Below are 27041 nucleotides of genomic sequence, written 5' to 3'. Positions count from 1 at the left end.
TTTAACCTGTTATTTAGAGTTCAATTGACGAAAAAACGTGAAATTGCTTTGGGAAAACTTCTAGAAAAATTCATGCTATATTCATTATGTGTTGGTGAAAAACTGTTTTCGTGAGTGCCCTGTTGGGCTAATTTTGTAGAAGTTATTGTTTCAGTGCTTTTAGTGCTCGTACGCCTTTTTGTGTTTGGTTGCTTAATATAGCGGCAGAGATGAAAATTTTATTTCGCGGGTTTTGTTTTCGGACATTGATAAATAATGTGAAAAAAAGCGCCTTTAAGTCATGAAGCCAGATTCTCATTTTCCCCGGCCGCTACTATAACACGTTTAAACTAGCATCCTCTCCAACACTGGGTTCTCGCTGTCTGGGACAACCCTTACATAACCCGGTATTGTGCCTCAATCTTGATTAGACAAAAGACAATCAAGGCTTTTGAAAAAAGTTACTTTAAAATACGAAATGTACACCTCCAACTTGTTCAATTTATAAAATTAGTTTTTATTTTTTTAGCACGTAGGCTTTGAAAATACATATTCAGGAAACAAATAGTGTGTATTCCTCGGGAAGTGGCCTTTCAAACGAGGTGTCACTTGGCATACCCTTACATTCGAAAAAAAATGCATTCTCAAAAACGAGATTTTTGCCAATAGTCGTAGATAAAAGATCATATTTGACTGGCATATAAGGGTTATTATTACACTCGGATGATTACTACACTGGCCTGACGGCTCGTTTCGTAATTTTCATCCTCGTGTTAATTATAACCTCCATATAATATGCTCGTTAAATAATATACTACTTATTAAATATGCAATTTATTACATATTTGTAAATATTTATTTGATAGATTTTCATACGTAAATATATTTCGTAAATACAGCAAGTTTTTAAATAAACAAATATGAAAAATTTTAGTGTAAATGTGTTTTAAATGTAGTTTTGAAATCTAATCCTTACATTTATCAAAAAAATTTGTGAAGGAAAAAAATTTAGGACGATGTTACAGATTTTTTCACAAACCAAACCGTCCAGTACCATTGTCTTTTAAAAACTATAGTTCTGAAATTTTTTCGATTACACCAGACTTAGTTGTATTCGAACAAAACTTTTTCATCTGGAGATTAATTTTTTGACTTTTATTAAATAAACTGGTTCTATTGTACATATTTTATATGGAGACGTTCATGTTAAATTTTGAAAATTTTATTTAGTACTTTCACTTATAATTTGTTTCAAAATCAAAAATCCACCACCTGTTGAATTATGTTGGCAGAAAAAAGAAATCCCTAGAATAAGTTTCAACCCAAAAACAAAAGTTGGCGACGTTGTCGGTTGTATTTTCGAGGTAGAATGCAGTGTTGGTGGATTTTTGATTTTGAAACAGATTATATACATTTTCTACCCAGCAATCCAGACGACCGCGGCACAACCCGGAAAACAATAACCCTGTTGACAACGGCCGTGAAAACCTGCATTCGATTGTTGTTTTGCTTCTTTTAGCTCACTCTTATCTTATAAAATTCCCCCCTCAACATCCTCTACACTTACCCATCCTTTCCTCACAAGAAATGCTCCACACTTTCATGTGGTTCTCGCCGAACACAATCATGTTTGTTGTTAAACTTCTTTAACATACACAACGATTGCTGATTTCTGCAGCAGCAAAAACTATCAGCTATAAATGTCACTATTTAAAGCAGTCCAAGCTAGCATCGTGTTCATACATTACTCCAAATTGCAGCCTTTATATTGAATAATTACAAACAGGTGATAACAGCTGTATGAATTTACCATTATCAGTATATGTCGAACCCAATGTGTGTCGCACGTAAGAATAATTGTTATTTCTATTTAAAAAAGTTGATAGAATGATTTAATTTTTGAAAGTCGGTGTTGTGATTTTGCTAGTGTAATTAATGAGTAATGCGAATGACTCTTCCATCATCTATATTTTATTTAGTTGCACCAATAAATGTAATTTTCGCGGCGAACCTGGTACCTCATCGCTTTTAGTTATCGCTATCGGTCGCCAGCTTTTACTGTTATCAATTCTTATACTATCCGCATCGCCTTTCGCTGTCGATTGCACTAATCGCTATAGTGCAGCAGTGTGAACTTTCAAGAGCTTTCATAACTTCTCCCAATACGTATAATACTATACTACACGCAACAGTTTCGATGGAGTGAACGTTGTGGTCAAGGACCCTCCCATCGTCCAACTCTCCGTACTGGTTTTAGATTCGCTGTCTCTGCATCACACCACTTTCGGGTGAATCACTAGGTTAGTTGCTACAATTTGAAGAGACCAGTTTTGCACTACTTTTTAATATGCTTGTGCAGAATTAAACAGTCCAAATGGAGTGCTTCAGGAGTTATCGAAAAATCCGAAGAAATAAAAAATGGCGTCAATACGTGACATCTTTAGCAGGTAGTTGTCAGATTGAGTGTGTCCGAACTAAACATGACGATTTCAGCTGTCATGTCCATGTTCAGCTCTGGAATTCATTACGGATGGCCTAGTCCTTCGCTTCCTAAACTTCTTTCTGGCAGTCATCCACTCAACTTGACGTCAGACCAAGCGTCGTACGTCACCACTGTAGCCTCAGCCGGAGACATCGTCGGCAACATCTTGTTCACAATTTTGGCAGACATCATCGGAAGAAAGGCAACACTCCTTCTAGTAGCACCACCCCAAATACTCTCGATGATAATGCTTTACTTTTCTTCTCGCTCGAAGATTTTACTATACACAGCTAGATTTCTAGGCGGTATGTCCGAAGGTGCATGCATTTGTATTCTCCCGATCTACATCTGCGAGATTTCGGAACCAGAGATCAGAGGTGTCTTGATGTCTTTCTTCTCCATCGCTTGGTATAGCGGCAGCTTGTTCGTAAACATCGTCGGTTCTTACTACTCCATCGAAACTACGAGTTTGGTCACGTTGATCTTTCCTGGAGTGTTTTTGGGAAGCTTCGTTTTCATGTCCGAGACTCCTTACTTCTTCTTGATGAAGAACAGGTTTCGAGAGTCTCGACTCGCCTTGCAAAAACTGAGACGGGACAACGTGGAAGAAGAATTGACCAGACTGGCGGTCGATGTCAACAGACAAATGTCCGAAAGAGGCAAATATCGAGATTTAATTTTGATCAAGTCCAACAGAACAGCTCTGTTCGTGATGGTGGGGTTGGGAACTGTTTGCGAATTTTCTGGCATCACGTCTTTGACGTTCTACTCGCAATTGTTCTTCATGGAGACCACGGTCGCCTTGTCCGAGGACTGGGCCGCATCGTTGATGATCCTGCTTCAGCTGACTTTTACTGTAGTGTCTTTGCTGATCGTTGACTGTGTCGGAAGAAAACCCCTCTTGCTCTCCTCAATCGGGGGATGTTGTGCGTCGTTGACTTTCTTGTCCATCTATTTTTTTCTCCACGACTATTCCACTTTGGACATGGCAAACTCCAACTGGATTCCTCTTGCGGGAATAATCATTTTCCAAATCTTTTTCAACGTGGGCTTGGGCAATATCGTAAACTGCTTGAGCGGAGAACTGTTTTCGGCAAGTGTCAAAACGAAAGCTCTTTGCATCCAAACAATTGTGTACGCGACGTGTGTTGCTCTCAACACCAAAATCTACCAAGTTATGTCCGACAGATATGGCTTAGGGGCTCCTCTTGCAGTTTTTGCACTTGTGCAACTGCTAGGATGGATCTTCTGTTGGAAGTTTGTACCGGAGACCAGAGGTCAGACACTTGAAGAAATCCAACAAAAAATTAAAGGCAACAGAAGAGTTGCGCCAACCATAGAATTTAGAGAAAGAGGTGTGGAAGTTGAAAGTATTTTAAATTAGGTTATTCGTATTCGTGAATAAACCAGTTGTTGGGAATGTTTGTGTTTGTTTATGGCCACATTTCCATTTTACCTCGCCAAAGCTGTTAAATTTTTTGATGAAAGAAGATAGAGCGAAAAAGGGATGATGACAGTTGAGAGATGTCATTTGTGTTTTGCGTCTTTTTTTGAGTTGAGTTTCGTTTTCTGTGGAATTATAATAAATCAACTGCTTTCACAAGTTGGTAAACAACAGTCGCTTTTTCTACATATCTCACGATGGTTTTCACCGTGGACATAAAACTTTTCTTAACTGAAAGTTATTTTCGAAACGGCACCAAAATCGGGGGAGTTGGTGTTTATTCGATGCAAAATTGTATTGAAAAATTTCAAGCTGAATTTCCAAATTCTGGTGTGGATTACATACAGTTTAAGAAAACTTTGGACAGAGCTGTAAATTTGTTTCATAGAACTGGTAGTATCTTGCGAAAACCAAGCAGTGGAGCAGTTCAAAAACGTACAGACGAAATTGTTATTAATGCTGAAGATAATGGAAAATGTACCAAAAACATCTGTCCGACAATTGAGTCACCAAATTAATCTCTCTGTTGGTACAAGGTTACCCTTTATCTCTAACGTCCAGCAACGCAGGAATTGAACAGCAGAAGATTACATCTTTGCAATTGGCTTGTCTGCAACGTAGGCAACAATGTCTTGGTGTGCATTTAATGTTTTCAACATAAAAACACACCTAACCTAAAATTTTGCAGATTACACATCTCTGCGACTTTCGTCGAATTAAGAGGTTTTGTATTCAATGTTAGGTACCAAACATGTAGCCATAGACATGTCCTGCTCTAATTATAAACCTCTTTGATAACCTGGCACTCACATTACATATAAACATATATAGTCGTTTTCAACGACATCCGTGCTGTCAGTGTCATTTTTAATATGTTGGTGCGGATTGTACACACGAATCCATAATCAATATTCAGAGTATAAGCAAATCCTAGTTAAAAAAATGTCAAACAAGAAATTGAGGTTATGGTAAAAGAAAATTTATATTTCGTGAAACATCAACAATAAATAATAAAATTCAGTCTTCAACATGGTGTAAAAGATAGTTGGACTATGTCATCCTCGGAATCCAAATCAGACTACATATTTTCTTTGATTTGTTGGAAATGATAGATAATAATTTGAATTTGTCAATTTGCCGCGTCAAGGTAAATTGCCAAATTAGAAAATTGAAAATTACTAAACTGAAACAGCAAATAATGCCAACCTACTGTCATATTGACAGCACGGATGTCACTGAAATCGACTATAAAATAAATTTAGTCAAAAATGTCACTTAACGTGGTCCTAACCTAGCTTTGTCATTGCTACTTGATGAACAACTCAACTGAACACTCGATACTTCCTTGAAAGAAAAACCTCACTTTCACGTCTTATCTATTCAATCCCAAGTGATTACATATGTTTTATATAACTTTTTTTTATCTAATTCATATCTAATCAGTTAGTTTTTATTGTGTTTGTTTCAAATTTTTATCACTAACTGTAAATTTGATATTTTGCTTCCTCAAGTAAAAGAATAATTTGGTATGACTTCTGACAATCTATTCTACATTTTTACTGAGTAAGTGTGTTACTAGGTTCGCTATAAGCCAAGGTTGAATATTATCAAGCAAATTTTAAACAGTATCTGTTAGTGTACGAACTGTAGGGAATCTCTAACCAAGCGGTCACGAAATAATGGAGTGTCAAGTATTACAAGTCGCCGGTCAAAGAAATAAAAAATGGCCTCAATATCTATCTGCCTTGATAGGTGAGTCACTTGATTATCTAGACAAAATCAAATCGATCATTTAAGTTGTTGTGTCTATGTTCACTTCTGGAATTCATTACGGATGGCCTACTCCTTCACTTCCCAGACTACTATCAAATGATCATCCTCTGAACATGACTTCGGATGAAGCTTCCTACATCACCACCGTAGCTTCAATCGGTGATATCATCGGCAGTATCGTATTCACAATACAGGCTGATATCATCGGAAGAAAGATGTCGATGTTACTGACAGCACCTCTTCAGATAACCTCAATGATAATGTTGTATTTCTCTTCCCACTCGATAATCCTTCTGTACATTGCTAGATTCCTAGGCGGCTTGGCGGAAGGTGGATGTTTGTGCGTCATAGTAATCTACATCTCGGAGATTTCTGAACCTAGAATCAGAGGCACTCTGCTGTCTTTCTTCTCCGTGGCTTGGTACGGCGGTAGCTTGTTCGTAAACATCGTCGGTTCTCACTATTCCATCGAGACCACGAGTCTGATCACGCTGGTCTTCCCCGTGGTGTTTCTGGGGGCGTTCATCTTCATGCACGAGACTCCGTACTACTTGCTGATGAAGAACAAGTCGAAGGAGTCTCTGCTGGTTCTGAAGAAACTGCGACGGAACGAAGACGTCGAAGACGAAATGGTCGCGCTGACTAACGACGTCAAGAGACAGATGTCCGAAAGAGGAAAGTATCAAGATTTGGTTTTGATCAAGTCGAATAGAAAGGCTCTGGTCATGATGGTCGTTTTGACGGCAGCGTGCGAGTTTTCTGGCGTCACCTCTTTGACGTTCTACGCCCAACTGCTCTTTGTGGATGCTACAGATGTGTTGTCTGAGAGTCTGGCAGCGACGTTGATGCAAAGTCTTCAGTTGCTCTTCACTGTCGTATCGATGCTGATCATTGATTGGACGGGCAGGAAGCCTCTCTTGCTCTTCTCGATTGGAGGATGTTGCGCTTCTTTGACGCTCTTATCCGCATATTTTCTCCTAGATCGCTATTCCTCCTTGGAGGTGACGAATCAAAACTGGATCCCGCTGGCTGGAATGTTGGTTTTTCAAGTGTTCTTCAGCGTTGGACTTGGGAACGTTGTTAACTGTCTGAACGGAGAGGTCTTCTCCACAAGTGTCAAGACAAAAGGTCTTTGTGTACTGTCAGTTGTGTATGCGGTGTGTGTCGCCACAAACGTCAAGCTCTATCAAGTGCTGTCCGACAGTTTCGGTTCTGGAGCTCCCATTTTGGTTTTCGCTGTGGCGCAGCTCTTGCACTGGTTTTTCTGCTGGAAATGCGTTCCCGAAACCAGAGGAAAAACACTCGAAGAAATACAACAAGAGATTAAGGGCCACAAAAACGAATCGAGGTCGCTACAAAGGCTCCACCGCTCAAGATATTAAACATTTTGTAATTGGCGTCTGAAAATTAAAATTTTTCGAATTACGCCAAGGGTGTTTTTTTACAAGACTTGAACCCCCAGATCTGTTTATCCCGGTCCCCACCTTCAGCTCACCCCCAATATCGGAATTTCCGGAGCTACATCGATTTTTCTCTTCGTTAAACAATGATAAGTCGTTTCGAGGGAATTAACTGGAGAAACATTTGGATTGAGTAGGCCAGATCAGCAATATTGACAATGAAAACATCCAATTCCGTATTTTAGGGTTTGGAGTCGAGGATCGCCCAAGAAAACCCTAAAGATAAATAGTAAAACAAAGAGACTGGCCGGAAAATGTTGACGTAACAAATTCCATATTTTCTCCGGCGGGGTGTAAAAACGAATCGTCGACTAATAAACTGTGGATTAATAATAATAATTCACCCGATAAATATTTAATAATAAATCTGGCTCGTGAATTAAATTTAATTGCAGGGAAGAGTGCAATCGGAGATCGGTGACGTCATATGAAGTCATCAATTTTTACAGAGTCGGGAATGAATTAAACTTCTGGCTTTTACGATAATTTTATGTCTCCACTCCACGGAATTTATTTAAATAAATATACGAGTCTTTTACGAGATCTTTTATCTCGATCGGTAAGTCCCTTCCGCTGTTTTGTACCAATGAGTTTTTATTTTTAGAACAATCAATTGTTCAATTTTAAAAAAATTGTAGCTACGTCACTGAAAACTGAAATATTTGTGCGGTTTTATAAAATTACGCGACAAACTTCTCTTGATTTAAATTTTCATCAAAAACAACAACTACAAACATTTTAAGTGTAAAAGCAATAAAATCACGACAGCTAATCGCTTCACTTGACCAGTGAAAATGATTAATTAATTTCATCGAACGGCAGTTTGTGATCGGGCGAGTTTGTGATGTCTCGAATGAAGGTGACATATAAATAATTACAAAACAACGACGACAAAGTTGTAATTAGGTTGTTTAGAACAAACGTTGAGAATTTCACAGAATAAGACAGTGAAGAGACGAGTCTGTGAAACCTTGAATGTTCATTTATCGTTGACATTTAAAATTACAACAGTTAAATCTTGATTAGAGTAGTTATCGTTTTGTGATCAGCACGAGTTTGTGATAGCGATGTTGGTTTTCGTGATTGTTGCTAAAGTGGTCGAATAGAATAGAATGAAAACACATTTTTTTAATTTCCATTAATCCTTCTAGAGTGCAAAATTTCCCAAATGATTTCTTTTTTCCAACATCGCTTATAAAAATGATACTTTTATCACTCAATTTAGTGAGGAAAATAGGCATTTATTACTAGTGAGGAAAATGAAGAAAGTAAACTCACTAGTGAGGAAAATTTATTTAATAATAATAATAATAATAATAATAATAAATATATTTCCTACAGGAAGCACCCAATTACAGGAAACAACGTGCTGTACAACTAGATTACAAGCTAATAAATAAGTCACAATAATGATCAACTCTTCAAAAACAACAGTCGGCACTCCACAGCGTCGAGAATTGTCTTCAAAGAGTCAAAGTGAATGTCACACCCTGCAGCGAACCGATCAAAGTTGTTGCACATTAAAATAATCGGCGACTTAAGCAACACATTTGTTCTGTAGCCAGGAATATAAAACGTAGTGTAGTTTCGACTATTCATGCGAGGAACATGAAAGCTTTTATCAATCTACTACATTAACAATCTACTACCTACTTATTAATATAAAAAAAAATATTCTTATCATCAAGAAATGGAGCAACTGATAATAATTCGGATAATTTAGCGACAATTACGACAATCACTTGACAATCTCGTCGTTACAAACTCATGTTGATCACAAATCGCTAATGTATCAGAAACACATTTCGGAATCGCTAGAATGGAGTACCTAAATTCAGATTTCGGCGGTCGCAAATTGACGTGTAGAGCTGTTTTTAGTAAATTTAATGTAGTGAAACTTGTAAGAGCGTCATTCAAATCCCCAGCAAATTGAGATTGACGTCAGAAATTGACCACCAACGAGGCGTAATTTTGATTAATTCCGGTATCCACACCGTGACAGGTAATATTTTAAGAGAAATTTATGCAAGAACACTGAAGAGCAGTCCATTAGAATATTAAAATATGTTTCAGGTGGATGATTTATTAAATAGGGACTGAGTTGTCTTTGAAAGTCGACCTTGAGTCATCTTCTGGTGTTTGATGAATCGATGATGACCGGTTTCGCGTTTCTCGTCGAATTTTCTCCACTACAAAAACGTTTCATTTTCACTATAAATAAAATTTTTATGTTAATTGACTCCATCACGACGATAATTAATCGCACAGTTTATCCGACGTCAATTAAAACTGTTAACCAGCTTTGAGAGAATTTTCCATCAACTATCGGCGCGATCGTTTTGATCAACCGATTTTTCGTTTGCGAACCCCGCGCGGGGGCGGCGTTAACGCGTCCATCCTGAAGATTGATGGCATTATTTTATTAAAATAATAAGTTAATCAAGCCACTCGTAAATATCTGAAAGGTGTATTAGATTATCGAAGCAATTATCGTTGTTTGTTCTGCGTCACGCCTCAATAGCGATGTTCCCGTGAAATTATAATCGAAAAACAACACCGAAAGCAACTAACGAGCAAACTTACATCTTATCGACGTCCTGCGGGACGCCTCTCAGGAAGTCCCGGCTCAGGACTCCGAAATTGTTGCCCTCGAAGTCCCTGGAACAATTCGAAAATTCGTTGTCCAAAATCACAAACCGTTACACTCACAGCAAGCTGATGGTTTCGTCTTTTGGAAGATCCGAAGAAATCTTGTCCAACTCCTTGTGGCCGCACAACAACTCGCGCCCTCTGCACACGCAGGTCCCGTTGTAGGTCAGGTCTAGAACAGTCAGGTCAGGTCTGCAAGAGACTTTGTAACTGGACTCACTGCAAAAGTTGGCGGCGTCGTCGTTCTCCGCCGCTGGTCTCTTTTTGTAGATGTGATCCCAATAACTGTCCGAGTCTAAGTCATCTGCAAGATTTGGGTTTAGATGGGTCGGGACAATTTCGATTCCACTCACCGCATCTCATTTCGTCACTACCACTGGGACAGTCTTTTTTGCCATCGCAGTTGCTTTGTTGGGGTATGCAAAGGGTGTCGCCTTCACACTGGAAGTAGCCTTGGGTGCAGATCCCGGTTGACCCTTCGTCCATCAAACCTGCAAAAGATAAATCATTTGTCCCATCATGAACTGTCAACGAAAACTCTTTCGTAGACAAATGGTGGAAAACAAATACAAACATTCATTCTTGTACCAAATTAGCTTAAAACAAAATTGTTCTGATAACTTGGTAACAACCGGTGCTGCTTCTGATGTTTCTGTTCACATTGTTTTTCATTTATCTTCTTTATGAAACGTCGGGAAACAATTGTAAACTTTTATTCAACTAATAGTTTAGTTAACTCCGCTCAACGTGCCGTAGAGCACGGTGGGCGGAGCAAACGTCAAGGACAATTCCATGATCCTGGCGTAAACTTAAAGTTGCAAAAAGTTGTAAACGTTTTTCAAATATTTTTATTTAAAAATATACTGTTGCGTTTCGTATAAATAAGGAGTCCATTAAATTAAAAATAGCCACCGATAATTTTTTATCAACAACACCAATTATTATAAGTGAAACGTTCTCTGTAATTTTACAAAGCGAGCGGTACGTACACAATATTTTGCATAAAATGCATTTTAATGAGGTAATTTTATTTCTTATTTAAAATAGGTACCTATGTATTTCAAGGATTCTTTTAAAACGATAAGGAATAATAATTTATATTTAATGATGAATTATTAATTATTCAGAATATTCCAATCATCACTTAATTATTTGGCATAGACCAGAGTGGGTGGGCCAAACATCACGGCCACCTAGCCTCTCACAGAATGAAAAAAAAAACATAGACTATCAATAAATTATTGTAATGGGCGATTCAAAATGTTTCTGGATAAATATAGCAAGTATGTACAAAAATATATGTGGCAACTCTGTAGATAGGAGGGAGTTGACATTTCTTTGACAGTTAATAGTGGCGCAAATATGGTACACTTCGTTCAGCGAGAGATTGGCAGATTTTAAATTCTAGGCTTGTAACTCAACACTACAAAATGCACTAGAATGTTACTGCTTGAAGGATATATTTCAAATTTTACGTGCGCTAGGTACTACTTTCTCTGCGTAGAATTTAGTGATTTTTATGTCAACCAATCTCTCGCTGTACAAAGTATGTAAAAAAAAAATCAAATGCACGCATATGAAATGTCATACAAATGTCAACTCTACCCCACCCACACAGTTGCCACATAAATTTTCGTACATAGTTGCCGTATTTATCCACAATTATTTTGAATCACCCAATATTTTGTGGCTATTATTTTTATATTAAATTATTCTTTGGCAAGAAATTTTAAAACAGACTGCTTTTCAGTATTCATGGTACTACTGGTTTGCGTTTCGCAAAAGTTTCTGAAATGGTTTAAATTCGATTACAGTCGTCTTAAATCACCCAAATCTTTCTTTTATATTATTTCTTAAGGGGCATCATCACGTGACAAATGATCGCATTAAAAGGGGATCCAAAATCAGGTGAATTTAAATGTACGAGTAAATTAGTGGGACAGAAATATTTTAACATATGAATGCTATTGTAAATGAAATTGGATATAAAAATTTAAATTTATACCACTTCCGACTACCAGACGGAATACATGAATAAATGGGACCACATCAAACTGGGAAATTTTTCAACATAGGTTAACATAAAATTATAAATAGCGTCGGGAGTAGTTGGAAGGATAAGTAGATGAACACATTGGAAGGGAACAGAATAATATGTAAATAAAAAATTTCCAACGTCTCTGTTGAGTGATGTAATTGTTTTAATAAAGAAAAGTTGGTCAAGTATAATTTTGTGTTTGGAAATGCGCTGAAAAATTTGTTTAACCTTTTGTTTCCTTTCTAGAAATGAAAGGAAAATCAAATTTGGGCGTGTCACAACAAGATCAGACAAAAATGTGTGTTGTCATTTTTTGGGTTTTAACATGCGTTGAACAAATAACTGGTTCGGATGACCACCCTGATAGTAATTTATGACCCGGACGTTTAACTGTGCACAAGTTTCTTCACGTGAGCTATCCATGACGTACCAAACGAGATTGTAAAGTTGAAACATTCAATTTGGCCGGAAAAGTTTGGCAGCCACCGAATTCCGAACTTCCACGTTTTTCCCATGCCTCAACAGTTTTTACTTCTTTTTTATTTGCACATTCGATTATGCAAATTTCGCGAGTGAAACAATAATATGTCTTTTGTTGGCGTCGTTTATACTTTGTATTTTGAAACGGCGCACATGTACGAAACGAGATTGTCCAATAAAATTTTAAAAAGTGTTTACAACTCTGTGATAAAGTTATAAAGTGGGAACTAAATTTGTTCCATTTGTGGAGAAGCACAACGGAAGTGTTAAATTTAGTGAATCGAAGGAAATGTCGCGCTGGCGCTGGTAAGCTCAAACTTGGACGAAATATTTTAGAAAGGATGCATCACAAAATTGCATAACTTTATTTATTTTTTTTGTGTACAAAATTACAAACTATGTATGTAATGTAAAAAATAAAATACAAAATAAACAAAATTATGTAACGTGAATAAAGTGGTTGTGCACGTTGTGGAAATTGCGGAAATGGATAATAAGGAGTTATACATATGTTCCTGACGATGTCCTGGAAGAGGCAAGTGCCGCGAGCTACCAAATGTTGCCTAAAAAAAATCAAAATTACGTTATCAGAAAGAGTTGGAAAAATTTACGAGTGAATGAAAATCAGTGAGTGAAAGACAGTGAGCGAAAAACGATGAGCGAAAGTGAAGTGAACGAAAGAGAAACCTGGTAACTATGGATACAGACGCACTTTCTAGAGAGGTATCGAACAAAATTACTATTCTCACAAAGTTCATCAAATTTGTTCAGAATTCTATAAGACTAGAACTTCGATGTTGAAATTACGTCGACAGCCCTACGAAACTTTGCATAACCCTCCAAATTTATCTCAAATGTTGGTTAATGGTGTGAAGTTTTATAGTCGATGAATTATTTTGTGTTTCTTGAAATAAATAATTCTATTTCCCTGTCCAGAGTCATCGAGTCGACTTGTGTATGATACAGAACTTTCAAAAGTTTGACGATCGTTTTAATTGCAATTAAAGTTCATGTTGAAATATTTTATTAAGTATGTGAAATAGATTAATTTAACACTAAGAACTTAATTTAAACTACACTTTCGCACTACCGCTGAATTTGTCGCCCCATTTCTGTACAACGTTCCAGCGACCACCTTTGAGAGACCTCTCAACGACTCAGCGCGCTGCCACACATCATAGATCCAGCTCAGGAAAAACTTTAGACACGTCTCGACAATTCCTCGTGCATTTTATTATCTACTATTTATCAGATTCTTCTACTAAAGTTCTCTTTTAGAAAATCAAAATCTTCTTAATACTGACTGGTTTTGACACTTTCATTGCTCAGACTAACAAAATACTACCAACAATAATAGCTGGAAATTTGTTTCCAAGCCTGCTTTCTTATTTCAAAAATTTTCCATCGAGTAATTTAATCGCGAAAAAACACATCCAAATAATGAAGAGATTGTTTACACGTGACTTATATGTTAGATTCTTACGTAATAATAATAACAATGTCCGCTCGAAATATGTATCGCAGAAATTGATGTGGAGGTGTTACAGTTATGATATGAGACTGACGTTGTAAGTGTCCTTGTGATGTATCGCCGAAAATGGGAAACACAAAGCAATATAATTTAACAAAGGTAGAATTTGCAAGCCGAGCATTATTATTACATATTGTAAAACATAGAGAGCTGATTAATTAATCATTAGGATATTTCTATCACAAGTAATGATAATTCCTTTGAAAGTGTTTTATTATTATTAAATACAAATCACATCCTATAAATTATAACATTGCATAAAATTGCAAAAAACACTGGCCGTTTAAGGCATTAAAAAAAAATCGGTCTTGATAATAATAAAATTTAGTTCATAAAATACAACTTCCCTGGATTTTCCTCCATTAAAAATTAGAGAAATATTTATAATCGTTGAAAATTATTCCTACAAATCCTACATAAAATACAATACAAATAAAACAAAACTCACAAATTATTGCAAAAATTGAAATGTCAAGTGAAGCAATTGTTTCTAATAACCAAAGGTCACTGCCTACTTGGTTTTATGTTCGTTTATGTTTAATGTATTAAAACAAAAATTTTTAATTTAATGTTCATACAAAAAATATTGTATGACCCACTTGCGTGGGTCTACCGCTCATTCGCGCATTAATTAAAGGCACTCGCTCCTTCGTCGCTCGTGCTTAAAAATAAATGCGCTCATGAGGGAACATCGTCTTCCCGCACTTGGTTCGTAAATAACTATTATTATTTACTTGAACTAGTCACTGTTGTATGTATTTTTAAAACCTGTGGATAAGGGCCGTTTTTCCTATTATGTATGTAAAATTTTCACTGTGGATTTGGAAATTTGCCACAAGTTGTAGCTCGATCTGTTTTTAATCGGGGGTGTAGGGGGCAGATTTCGCCACCCTTGCACTACAGAAGTAAGTTTAATTATCAGTATAGTTTCGAGATGTTAACAAAAGTTGTGCGAGTAAGCCCCGGGCTAGACTTAATTCCTTCGAAAATCTTCTCCAAGATTTAGTTTCCCCAGCTTCAAAACAATTATCTGTGCAAACCAAGCCGGCACAACTCGTCGAACTAAGTGAGAACGGTTCAAAAATAAAAGATGAACAGCGGCAAAATTCAATTTTAGCGCGACGGGTTAGAGAAGAAGGGGAATTATGTAAATGTGAAAATTTCGGTGTAAATGGTAATGCTAAAAGTGGATTTTATGGTCGTGTTTATCGGGGATATTAAAAATAATAAACTGATTTTTTTTATTTTCTGGGGCAGATTAGTTTGTTTATTAACGCTAATTATCAAAATAAATTTTGTAAATTGGGAATTTAAAAACCGATTTTAAAATCAACAAATCTCAATCTAATATTTGGAATATGGAAATAATTGTGTGTTTTAAAGACTTCCCGTACGAAAATAACACGGCAAATAAATAAAAGTGACAGAGATTAAAATATGTAATGTTTTTTGAAGAAAATAGTTTTTGATTATTTTTTTCAACATTCTCGTATACCTCATTTTAATTTATTTCTGCGTTGTTTTTTTATGCCTTATGTATTTTATTACTTTGTCCAAACGAATTCTCATATTTTTGTCGTTTCAAAAACTAGTTCACCAATAACATCTTTTTAAAATGAAATAATTTTCGTTTCTTTTTCTTTCCACTAGATCCACATGAACTCCTTCATAACCGTATTTAACTTGTCACAGCTAAGCCCTTGGCCTTCTAATTTTTATGCTCGGATACGTTTCTCTCGTAGCCCCTAATCCTACCGCATCTGAATCCCCTTATTAAGGAATTAAGTTCTGTTTTAATCTTGGCGCCTTGAAAGGGCAGCGTCCAGGCTGAAACCTCCCTCGCCGGACTAAGACTAAACCCGTCACGCCCTAATATGACAGACAATCGTCTAATCATCACGTCGGTCTTAAACCACGCAATAATCACCCCTCTGTTGAAAATCTGCCCTTAATCACGTTTATTGTTTGTTAGTCCACGTGTGATCTTCATTAACGTTGTCGGTTTATTTCCATTGGTTAATTACGCAACCACCAGACACGTACCTAAATCCGGCTTAGAGCACTTTGCTCCTTTTGTAAGAACAACTCCCCGACAATTACGTCGATGAAATCAAGAATGAGTAATTAAATGCGCGAACCATGCAATTCCAGGACGACGCACCGGAGTCTTGATTAGGTAATTTACTCCGGGAATTAACCCTTTGATTTGTTGTACATATTTTCGATCAGCAATCGGCGAACGTTTCTAATTTTGCCCTTTAATTTCCACCTTTTGAAAATCTCAAACGACGTTCCCTTCTTTCGTTCCGGCAAGCCATTAGCATGCCCTTTTTATTAGAATTAATTGTCCGATAAGAATTCGTCCGTCGGTTCGCGACGCAAATTGCCGGAGTGACTGACGTCTGCGGGATTATTTTCGGTTGTGTGGGGTTAGTGATCCCTTTGGGGGTTAGAGCGAGAAGGTTTTTTTTCCCGGAGTTCTCGGGGCGGCTTTTACGTTTCTGCAACTCTGATTATGTGAAGAGGCTGAACGGAGGCGGACTGGAGGTTTCTGCTGTCACAAATGATAAGGGATGTAAGGTTATTGTTGCTACATGAATATACAGAATGTTCGAACGATAAGGACCGTCGACAATCTTGTTTTAACTAAGAAATATAACGCACCGAATTAATAATGACTTACTGGCATCCTTTAGAATCTTTAGATCTTTTTCCATAAATACATTCTAACAAAGATAATTATTGTTGCAAAATAATTATGAAGAACGAAGATTTTGTGCTTCTTCATTAAGTGAGTTTCAAGTTGAATTTAACTTGTGCCTTCAGTGTTTTGAAAAGTTATCAATTCAAATTTATTATGTCTTCTAATCTGAAAGATATTTTTATTTTTAAGCACAATTCACTGTTATTAAAAAAAAATATTTAATATTTTCCATTACATGTATGTACATAAATATTTTCTGTGATGTATTTTTATTCCTCTCTTATTATAGATTTCCATATGAATGTTTCTGTAGTTGTATGTACTACATTCCGGTTAAGAAATTTCCAATATCTTTTAGATATTTATTTTTGTCTTATTAATCATTTTGGTGCTTTTTTTTCAATTTTATAAATTATCGTTTCATTAAACATTGAACCCAACTCAAATAATTTTCTCTTTTCTTCTAATTTTCTAAGTCTGTGGTTACTTTCTTTTCGTAATTTCCCTCGATCTATTCTGGCGTTGTCATTATTTTTTTGCTTTCATTTTATTTATCATATTATTCATCACCTTTTTAATGTAGTTTTCTAAAAAAAATGGGTTCAGTTTTTTATGCAATATCGTTCGAGTCTGGGTTTTTTGGCCGAGGCGCAGCCGAGGCTTGAAAATATTCGAGGACAAAAGGCACTTTTTAGCACATTAAATTTTTTAACCGAACGCACGAACTACAAAGCAAAAAACATCATTGGAAAAATTACAAATCAATTTATTTTGTCCCTATCTTTTTCAAACAGATACATTTATTAATACATTTTATAGTATTTTTATATCAGCTTGCCAACAAAACTAGAAATTTACTATTTGCAATACAATTACATACTAATTTACATAATTTATGACAGGACAATCATCGGTTTTGTCTGTCTCGTTGTTAACTTACTAAACAGAGCAACAGATGGCACCACGGTCAGCGTCCTTAAAACAGTTACTTTTCTTCCCTTGTGAGTATGTAAAATGACCGTTTTCATTCATTAACAATATTTTGCTTTCCACGTCTACGCTTTTCGCTCCTGCCACAGATTTTTTTTGCAGAGCTCTTTTATTATTCAACAATATTCCTGGCGCTCGCTCTTTTTAAAAATTGAATTTGTTTCAGAAGAAAGAATTTTTCTTTACAAGATCCAGTAATTCGTCTCTTAGATGTTTTGGTTGGTTCTATTTCAGTTTTCCACCTCAATGAACCCGTAGACTTAGCGTTAAGAAAATCATTTTAGCATTTTATTCGAGAAGTTACTTAACTGTATACTCGCTCCCGGTAGTCCCATTATTAATCAGCCTGGAATAGTTTAAATTACAAAGATCCAGGTTTCAAGAAACTTCACTAATAGATCGGGAGCATACTTCAGGGAAACTTATTAATATCGACCAATTAGCTTTTAATTAGCTTGCCACGTCGCTAATTGCGCCTTTTAAGCTAACACATTTTTTAATTAAAATTAAGTTTGGCGTTCCTCAGCCAACCAGGCGACCTTCCTGCAGGAAAAAAAACACCAAATCAACCTGAAAATTATTGTATGGACGCGTTTCATTCCGAAATTGGCTTAATGTAAATCCAACGGACGGAAATGAAAGACAATTAGATCTTATTGGATTCCATTATGTTATTTTAATGGAAACCTCGTCGAGTTTACGAGGAAATTAAAATGTGTTTTTTTCCATTTGTCACGTCTCCCGATTTCGATATTATGGGCTTTTTATTTTTAAAATCGGAGTATCGGCGCCTTCATTTACTTCCACTCGATTTTAGATTAACACTATTAAATGAGTTTGGGATGAATGAGAAATTTCCATTTAAATGGCAGGTTTTATTTTGTTAATAATGTGGCTACATTCAGGGAGGAATTAATAGTGAGGGTGCGATGCGAATGAGAGCTAACAGATGATGAACGGTATTTGAAAATTCGAGACTAATAAAATTTACCAGAAAAAAATTCAACGGGAAAACTTCCTTCGCCAGTTATTTCACATTTTCCGGAGAGATTAATGTGTAATAGCGCGCAGTTACTAAATTCTCCCTTTCTGAACACGGAGAAATTGCACTTAATTTGTAATAAATGTAAAATTTTCAGTCTTATATTTTCACAGGAGGAAAGGCGTAATGGAAAAACTAAAAAAAAAATATTCGAAGTAATCAGCAAAATTATTTCTTAGTTCTGTTTGTATCGGGTGTTCATTTAAATTCCGGTCAAAGTTGGCGTTGAAGAGTCGATTGTGAACACACTACGGATCACAGATCAGCTATTTAAATGTTACCGTTGTTTGTGTTTTTACACGAGTGGTGCGTTCACAATTGACTCTTCAACGCCAACTTTGACCAGAAATTTAAATGAACACCTGTTATTATTTGGCGAATACTGCGAATATTGCGGAATTACGATGAATCTTTATTTCTTTTCTTTATGGTCCAAAACTATTTGATGATTTATTCCCATTTCTAATTAATGCCATTTCTTAATTTGTTTGATGAAATAAGTTAATTTTTTAAACGCACATATTTTTTTTTAGAATTTATTTCAGCACTTATAATTCTTTTAAAACGGTTCACTTGTTGATAGGGGAAAGCTCAACCAGAGAGTTAGACGAACTTTTGGAGAAACTTTCAACTAAAAGTTTTCCTTAACATATGCGAGCAAAGCCGCAGGCAAAAGCTAGTAAATTCACAAAGATACATTGTAATTTTATTAATCTGGGAAACGAAATCCAGGATAATAATAAAACATTTGAGTCAACTAAAATTTATGTAAAGATATTTGAAAACAATACAATTTTTTACTTTGCTAATTACAGTTTCAAAGTAAATTGATGTATATTTGTGAATTTTCAAATCTCCTAAATTAATTAAATTGGTTGACTGCTGAATTAAAAGGTTAGCAGAAATGATAAAACCTTTTTGGTCACGCTGTATATTACCTAAAGTTTTCAAATTCCGAAAATAAATATTTACGTAGAATGTCCCACTGAATCGAATTTTTTAGAAATTTTATATACATATGTAGATTGTAGATACTCGTACTTTTAAAAAATGTCAGCGAATCGATGACGAAGTTATTAACGAAGTCACATCCGATCGAGCGATAAAATCCTGAAATCTAATATTCATTGAGATAAATTTTAAGTTAATCTGTAGGTAGTCGATGGCTAAGCACTGAAAGGTCAAAGCATTATCGCAGCTTTCAGCACAACAGAACGTGTCAAAAGTAAAACACAACTTTATTGTACGAACTGAAATTTCTGCACGACAGGATTAAAATGCTAATTACTGAAATCCATGAATTTTTAGGATAATTTCTCGAGCTCAACGATGCTGAATTTAATTACATTTAATCGGGTCGTTAAGGACCCCCTCAAGTCGTGCAAGTTGTTTTAGGAGGAGTCGAGGACGTTAAAGATCGTCCTTCCGAGCGCAATCGTCGAAAATTCGACCCGATCGAAAATTGATCGAAATCATTAAAACTTGAAATAACATCAATCAGGCCTCTCTAATTGACCACTCTTGACATTTTCAGGTTTAATTACTGTCGATGAAAAAAGTTTAAAGGTCACAGTGGCAACAGATGACGTTTTATTTTTTTTCTTTTCGTTTAAATGACTTCAAAATAAATATTTTGTTGCACCCGGGGATGGAAACAATTGAATTTTTTTCAGTGGTTGGACCACCCCATCCGAATCGCTCAAAACGTCAAGTGGCCACAGTTTCACAATTTGCGCAGATCAAAAAGACATTTGCATTATTTAATTTGAGGACTTCCCCGGACGAACTTGTTCTTTTTCCGCCATCCACTAGACCGATTTGCATGTCATTAATCAAAGAAAGAGGATTTCAATCGCGCAAAAATAAATTGGCTCTAATTAGATATTTCTTTGGGGAGAATTGGCACTTAACTTCCACAAACCGTTGAAAAATCCCGGCAAGTCAGGTACCCAGTGGGAGGTAAACGTGGAGATAAGGCCCAAATGGAATTGTTAATTTACTTTCAGGATTAGTTTCGAGGTAATTCGGTATTAGCCGGTGTTGAAAGGGCGAGAGCCGGGTCTCATTTCGTATCATATTTTATTTAGAAAATTTGATGGATCGGGATGTACTGTTTTGCCCAATTTCTTGTTCGACATTGATGTACGTTTCATTAAACTTAATCTTTCAGCATCCCTTTGTCAAAAATGTGTATAGGAAATGACAGTTCTGATCAAAGCCAATTTTTAATTTACATCAATATAACATTTTATTGATTTTCCACCCATGTGGAGGAGGAGATTACATATTTTTCCAGCGGCTCACTTCTTATGGAAATTTTATTCATTGTGATCTCCAGTAGATTTTATTTTTGTTATTATTTTTTTTTTTAATTTTACCGTTACAAATAAAATTCGAGGTGAAGACGTGAGTTTTGGCAAATTTCGAAAGAAGACAGGAATTATTTTTATAAGAGCGTAAAAACTGAACAGCGTGAAAGAATTCTAGAATTCTTGTGTGTTGCCGGCAGTAAATCAGAATTAGACTGACAACTGTGTAATAACATTCGTTTCGAAAGAGACAAAGAGTGAAACGGTGAATAAAGTCAACAGAACAATTCGAAGATCTTTACATTAGATTGGTGAAAATTAAAAATAGACGCTAATAAAATATATGTAATGGACTAAACTTAAAATTAACTAGCTGTTTACCAAACTAAACAAAAAGAAAAATAAATACTAAACACTACTAAATACTAGCTAATAATAACTAAACTAATAATAATAAATGATGCTATGCGTTCTTCAACGACACAAAGGCAAATACACCAAAAAGCTGTTAAATGAAATATTTTGAAGTCATCTGCGAACTATAGGAATTGGTTTTATGTTGTTTGCATAAATCGTGAAAAACGAGGTTCCAAAGTTGACCCCTGAGAAACACCAAAATCTGTCAAAGACGGGAAAGACATTTGACAATGTCTATTTAAACAAATGAATAGTTTGAAAAATCAAAAAAATAATAGATATCAACCGGGCAATATGAAAATAACTAGTGATGTAACCAACCTAACAACTGCAATTTTGATTTTGACAGTCCAAATGTTTTTTGAATGGACTTTATGCGAGAACAGGCATGGGACGAAATAGGAAGGACCCTATCTACTGAATATAACATTTTAGTGGGAACGCCTCATCAGCAACAATGACATACGGCAATTCTATATCTGTTCCTGGAAGTTTTTCACTTCCCAACATTTTTATTTGCTTTGTTAAATCTGTCACATATTTACTGGTATTAAATAGGTATTACATACATTATTATTAATATTACTTTATGTCTTCTGGGATCTCTCTGGCTTCTCAACAAAATACGAATTGGAATAGCATAACCTACAATATTTAACATGAAATCTGTCAATACCTTAGGGGTACGGCAACGTTACGGGTCACTATAACTAGCAACGCATTTTTGCGGGGACGTTGCGATTGCGGGGAAGGGCACGGTTCGGGATACGGAAGCGTTCCGGTCACTATAATCTAAGCTTAAGCCGTTAGTATGATACCGATCGTGCCTAAGCTAAGCTAAGTGAAGATATTGTTGGACAGTTTTTGCAATGGGTTTTCCGAGTAGTAAAAAGTATCTAGAAGAAAAATTTGAAATTGATGAATTTGAATTGCACGTAGTGACAAAATTGTAATGAAAAATAATTGTAGTCTCTAAAGGTGTGATTGAAATATCCAAACGAGCTCCTTCTTCGCCACATCTAACCTTCAGTGATTTTTTATTGTTGAAAGTAGAATCTAATTAAATTTTTTACACAAACGATCAGGAACAAGAAGAATTTTTGTTGGTGTTTTTTGTCTCGTAATTTTGGCACTGACCGGATGTTTGACACGATATTAAGAAAAAATTAGGTTATGTCGGTTATATTTATGTTATTACAAAAATGAACTTTTAATGGTAAATTTCAAATTTACCTGTCAACACTGTCAAAGGTGAAAACCGGAAATGCGTTTAGATTACAGTGTTATCAAAATCATTCAAATTTTCATTGTTACCAACAGATTCACTCATTCTTGATCACCCTATAGTATAGGTACAGCAAAATTAAAGTGACAAATTTCCCCAGCACACTACGATGTTAGAAATATATTTTACAATTACAATAACCCTGTACCTGGGTACTACAGTGCTATAAAAAACTAATACTCGTATATACGAGTATATCTAGTCAGCCATGACTGTCGTGGTTCAGTTGGCAGCACTAGTTTAAATGGTCAGGTCAGAATGGTCATGGCTTACTCGATTTTTTTAAAATTATTATTTTACCTATAGTCTGTCTCAATTCTAAATTTCCACCACCTGTTGAATTATGTTGGCAAAATAAAAATATTTCTAAATTGGGGATTGTTATAACCAGTTGGCAATATAATTATTTTATAAACATGATTCGAAAACAACGTAATTTACTTGACGCTAAAATGAAAAATGCTCTAGTAAAATGTTTCGAAGAGGTAAAAAGGCTGGCACCTTTCTTTTCCTTTATTCTAAAATATTGAGTTGTAAAAACGACACAGAAAATGATAACCTCACAAATACAACCTGACATATTTTTTACCAAACAGTGTTGCCGGTTGTATTTCTAAGGTAGAATGCAGTGCTGGTGGAAATTTAGAATTGAGACAGACTTTATGTAGCAAAAATAAAAAGGCGAATAATAAAAAAATTAAATTTGGCGAGAAGAAAAAATCTCATAAATGTGATATGTATTCGGAAAATATTGTTTTTAAATATTGTATGTGGATAAACGAGCCGGACTTTTTACCTTATTTTAGGGAGTTAACATTTTAATTTAATGAATGTTGATTCAGCTGCGTTATTATTATCTTACCCACCGTAACAAAAATTTTAATATGAATTTTTATTTAATTGGAAAAGTGTAAACAACGAAATTTCCCTAGGCTCTTTAAACTCTGTTCCCCAAATAAAATTCCACAAAATTAATTAATTGACTGCAGGAAAATCGGCAAAAATAATCAACCCCAATTGAATCCTGATCATCTCTCCCAACATCCGTCCGTGAAAAATCCTGGAATATTGCCCTTTCAGGAACACTCGTTCCCACTCCGACCCGACGTAATCCGTTTACGAGTCAATCTTATTAAAACGGACGTGTTGAATATAAAAAGGAAAGCGGCGGTGAGATTGTCCGATCAAAACCACATTACAAGGCGTGATCTCTGGATAAAGACAAACAGAGAAATATCTCCACGATATATTGTTACGTTTTCGACATGGTCGTCCTCCCACGCCTCCATTAAATCATGTTCGCAACAACATGGCGTTCTTATTGTGTCGTGACGTCACCAATATATCTAATGACAGTTCCCACTCCGAGGGTTGGTGTCGCCTCCGACGAAACCGAAACGACAAGTGAACGTTTGCTGTTCGTCGCGATGTTTTCAATTTGTTCCCGTCTGGAGCGGAGGCCGAAATAAAACGGGAATTAGTCGGGAGGGTCCATTCGACCGATAAAAAGGTAAATCAAGCCGATTCGGTGTCGGTGAGGATGTACATTTGGTCCAGATGACGAGGATTGCGCAACGGAAACGCTCCGATTTCAGCAGGCCGACTGAAAACGCATAAACTGTTACAAAAGTCGATAAAATCCCATCTCTTGTTGTCAGTTTTTCCTCGATGGGAGACCTAATTGTGGATCGCGTAGGTAGCCGATATAATCATCCCGCACTTAAACTAAATCAAATCAAAGCACTTCACTTCCAACGTAAACGATATGTTTTTTTCTCGCGAGATAGTTAAATTTTAATCGGAGGGGAACGTGTCGTCCGTGTATTTGATCAAGTGTTAAAACCAATAACATTGTCGGGGAGCCAAAGAGTTATTTGTTGACTTTATATAAATTGGTGGCCTTTTAATATTTAGACCCGAGGAATTTATCTGAAATGATTATTAATAAACACTGTGTGCGCCAATGCAAAGTAACCTCTAGGAAATATGCTTTAAAACAAGGAAACCGCATTGGTGTACGTTTTATAAAATATGATATAGAGGGTGTATTTTTAAAATGTGCCGAAATTTTACCTACGAGGTTGTTTGACAACGTAGAAGACTAAAATCAATTAAAAAAAAATTGTAGCTCAAAAAATAAATGTCATTTTATTTTTTAACATAGAATTTTTTAGATATTTTTTCCGAGTTCTACATGAAGCCAGTAGCTCGTGGTTAAAATTTGTGCACACATTTCAAAAACACCCTGTATATTATATGTATATATGTACATATATATTTTTTATACATTTTCAGAGCTTCGGTGTCAAATATTAAATATCAAATATGTTGTAAAAAATTAAATACATATTGGAATTTTAGAAAATTAAAAGTTTGTCTGGAAACATATTTGGTGTGCAAGAGGAAGGAGAAAATGTTTGAAAAGCCTTTACCATGGACAATACCCTCAGAGATGAAATTTATTCAGGAGAATGTCTTGTGCAAAGGTTTATAAAAAGTGTTTAACGGTGGATATTGTTGAGTTTATAAAACCCCCCCAAATGTATTTCAAGCAAAAGGAATCGGAAAGTTTTCTTCGCAATATTGATTTCATTTCTCGGAAAAATATTCCTGGAACTTGGGCGAGTTTTTAATAAATTTTTTTGGCAATGTAGAGCTCTTGTAGTGCCTTTAAAGAGATTAAATTTTCCGTCCAAAAGTGTTCAAATTGTTCAGTGATCTACAAATTCACCTTTACAATATTTAGATATACCGGTGTCCCAGAGTTGCGAGAAAGCTCCATAACTTGTTTGTTATTAGAGATATCAACTGTTTCTTTTTTTTTTAGATGATAGCTGCGTTTCTACTGCACATTAGGAAAATATTGTGGGTGTCTCATTTTTATAAAAACACTACAATTATGTTTTTTTAAATGGAACCGACCCATTTTGATTTCATCTTTGGATTATATGCTAAATTATGAATCAAATATATAGAGGTCATTTTTACTTATCTGTCGTGGTTTTTGATCTGTGGCGCTTTATTTACCAGAATTTCGAATTTCGGGGGTGCGTTCGAAAATTCGTACCTTCCAAATCGTTGCACATAAATTAAATTGATTACTCTGTTTGATTCCTGAATGTTTGCCGCATCTGTCGAGTGTTTACTGAACAACCTGCTCAGTCGCATATGCCTGCTGCGATTTTTTAAACACAAACTAAAAATGTCAAAAACTCATTTTTTTCAAATGGCACCCAGTGTTTATTATTGCAGTAACCGAAAGCTTTTTTGACAAATTTTCCAACGGTATAGGGTTTGTATAGTCGAATGTGAAAATCTAGGGTGTTATTCTAAAATCACTAAATTGGGAGCAACTTTTCCGCTAAAGACTAACTGCAATTCGAAATTTTGGTAAAAAAAGTGCCACAGATCAAAAACGATAGCAGATAAGGAAAAATCACCTCTATAGATTTGATTCATAATTTAGCATTGAATCCAAAAATGAAATCAAATTGGGTAGGTTCTATTTAAAAAAACGTAACTTTAGTGTTTTTATAATATTGTGACACCCTGTATATATAGCCCAATAATTTCCGAATGTGCAGTAGAAGTGTAGCTATCATCTAGAGAAAATAAAAAGTTGTTATCTTTAATAACAACAAACAAGTTATGGAGCTTTTTCGCAACTTTCGGACAACCTGTATAGATGTATGTATAAGATTTCAAAAATTTACTACATGTATCTAATAATACATTTAATTATGTTTAAAATATAAGGGTTTAAAATATAATGTGTAATAAATTTAGCAAAATTTGTACTAAAAAAATGTGCTGAATAAAATTCCCTAAACTGTGAAATAATAGTAATTTATAGAACAAGTGCGTAAAGTAACACTTATTATGAATAATTTAAGTCGTGGCAATACCGCGATTAGAAAACAATCAACATCAAACCATAAATCTAAAATTAGACGTTTCTAAAGCCAAGATCGTGAGACAGCTTGAATGAATAGGTATATTTGCAGACTGAAATAATGACACGCAAACGACGTTTCCTTTACGTTTTGTACTTTTTTTCACCATTACCGTAAACCTATGTTTTAAGCACTAAAAGTGGCAAAATATCACTGATCTCTATGGTACCATAGACATCAGTGCAAAATATACATAGTATAGTTTTTGTAACATTCATAGAAGTGCTTTAATCCTCTTCACACGCACGATATTGATTAAAATACAACTTTTTTAATGGTGGCGCAAAAATATTTTCTACATTTATACTGTAGCAACTGCTCCATCAAAGTAAATTCACAAACGAGACAACCTGCGTTCAGAAACTAATCCGTTTGGAGTGGCCTGTGCATTTTTGCACGTACATCTGTTCAAAACGCAGTTGACGTTTTCTTCACATTTGCAAGTTTAATTATTTTATGTTGTGTGGGTTAAATTTGAGAACATCGTCTTTTACTTTTCCTCTAT

General features: G+C 35.5%; 3 protein-coding genes across 7 annotated transcripts in view; 2 read left to right on the top strand and 1 right to left on the bottom strand.

Moving 5' to 3' along the window:
- Window positions 1-27041, bottom strand: part of Lgr4 (Leucine-rich repeat-containing G protein-coupled receptor 4) — a 75794-nt gene that overhangs the window by 40540 nt on the left and 8213 nt on the right. For 4 of the 5 annotated variants that reach the window (XM_069045561.1, XM_069045559.1, XM_069045560.1 and 1 more), the window contains exons 3-6: window positions 10141-10278; window positions 10008-10091; window positions 9848-9959; window positions 9722-9796 (exon numbers count right to left, since the gene is read on the bottom strand). In XM_069045561.1, the coding sequence (XP_068901662.1) occupies window positions 9722-9796; window positions 9848-9959; window positions 10008-10091; window positions 10141-10278 (409 nt within the window). Of the gene's footprint in view, window positions 1-9721; window positions 9797-9847; window positions 9960-10007; window positions 10092-10140; window positions 10279-10361; window positions 10485-27041 lie in introns of those variants that run through there. The other variant, XM_069045562.1, reaches the window with a different exon arrangement.
- LOC138129266 (facilitated trehalose transporter Tret1-like) lies at window positions 59-3881 on the top strand. Its single transcript, XM_069045569.1, has 3 exons — window positions 59-2279; window positions 2339-2426; window positions 2473-3881. Exons 2-3 carry the CDS (start codon window positions 2354-2356, stop codon window positions 3843-3845), a joined length of 1446 nt encoding a protein of 481 aa, XP_068901670.1. The 5' UTR covers window positions 59-2279; window positions 2339-2353; the 3' UTR covers window positions 3846-3881.
- On the top strand, window positions 5175-7103 carry LOC138129267 (facilitated trehalose transporter Tret1-2 homolog). Its single transcript, XM_069045570.1, has 3 exons — window positions 5175-5431; window positions 5485-5657; window positions 5703-7103. The coding sequence occupies exons 2-3, from the start codon at window positions 5585-5587 to the stop codon at window positions 7058-7060; spliced, it is 1431 nt and encodes a 476-aa protein (XP_068901671.1). The 5' UTR covers window positions 5175-5431; window positions 5485-5584; the 3' UTR covers window positions 7061-7103.

This window comes from Tenebrio molitor, chromosome 4 (assembly GCF_963966145.1).
Source record: "Tenebrio molitor chromosome 4, icTenMoli1.1, whole genome shotgun sequence".
In the NCBI taxonomy this organism is placed as follows: domain Eukaryota; kingdom Metazoa; phylum Arthropoda; class Insecta; order Coleoptera; family Tenebrionidae; genus Tenebrio; species Tenebrio molitor.
This window is presented reverse-complemented; position numbering and strand designations above follow the sequence as displayed.

Coding starts and splice junctions, on each gene's coding strand:
- LOC138129266 (XM_069045569.1), top strand. CDS start 2,354: ATGGAGTGCTTCAGGAGTTATCGAAAAATCCGAAGAAATAAAAAATGG. Junction 2,427..2,472: donor ATACGTGACATCTTTAGCAG/GTAGTTGTCAGA, acceptor TGACGATTTCAG/CTGTCATGTCCATGTTCAGC.
- LOC138129267 (XM_069045570.1), top strand. CDS start 5,585: ATGGAGTGTCAAGTATTACAAGTCGCCGGTCAAAGAAATAAAAAATGG. Junction 5,658..5,702: donor ATATCTATCTGCCTTGATAG/GTGAGTCACTTG, acceptor CGATCATTTAAG/TTGTTGTGTCTATGTTCACT.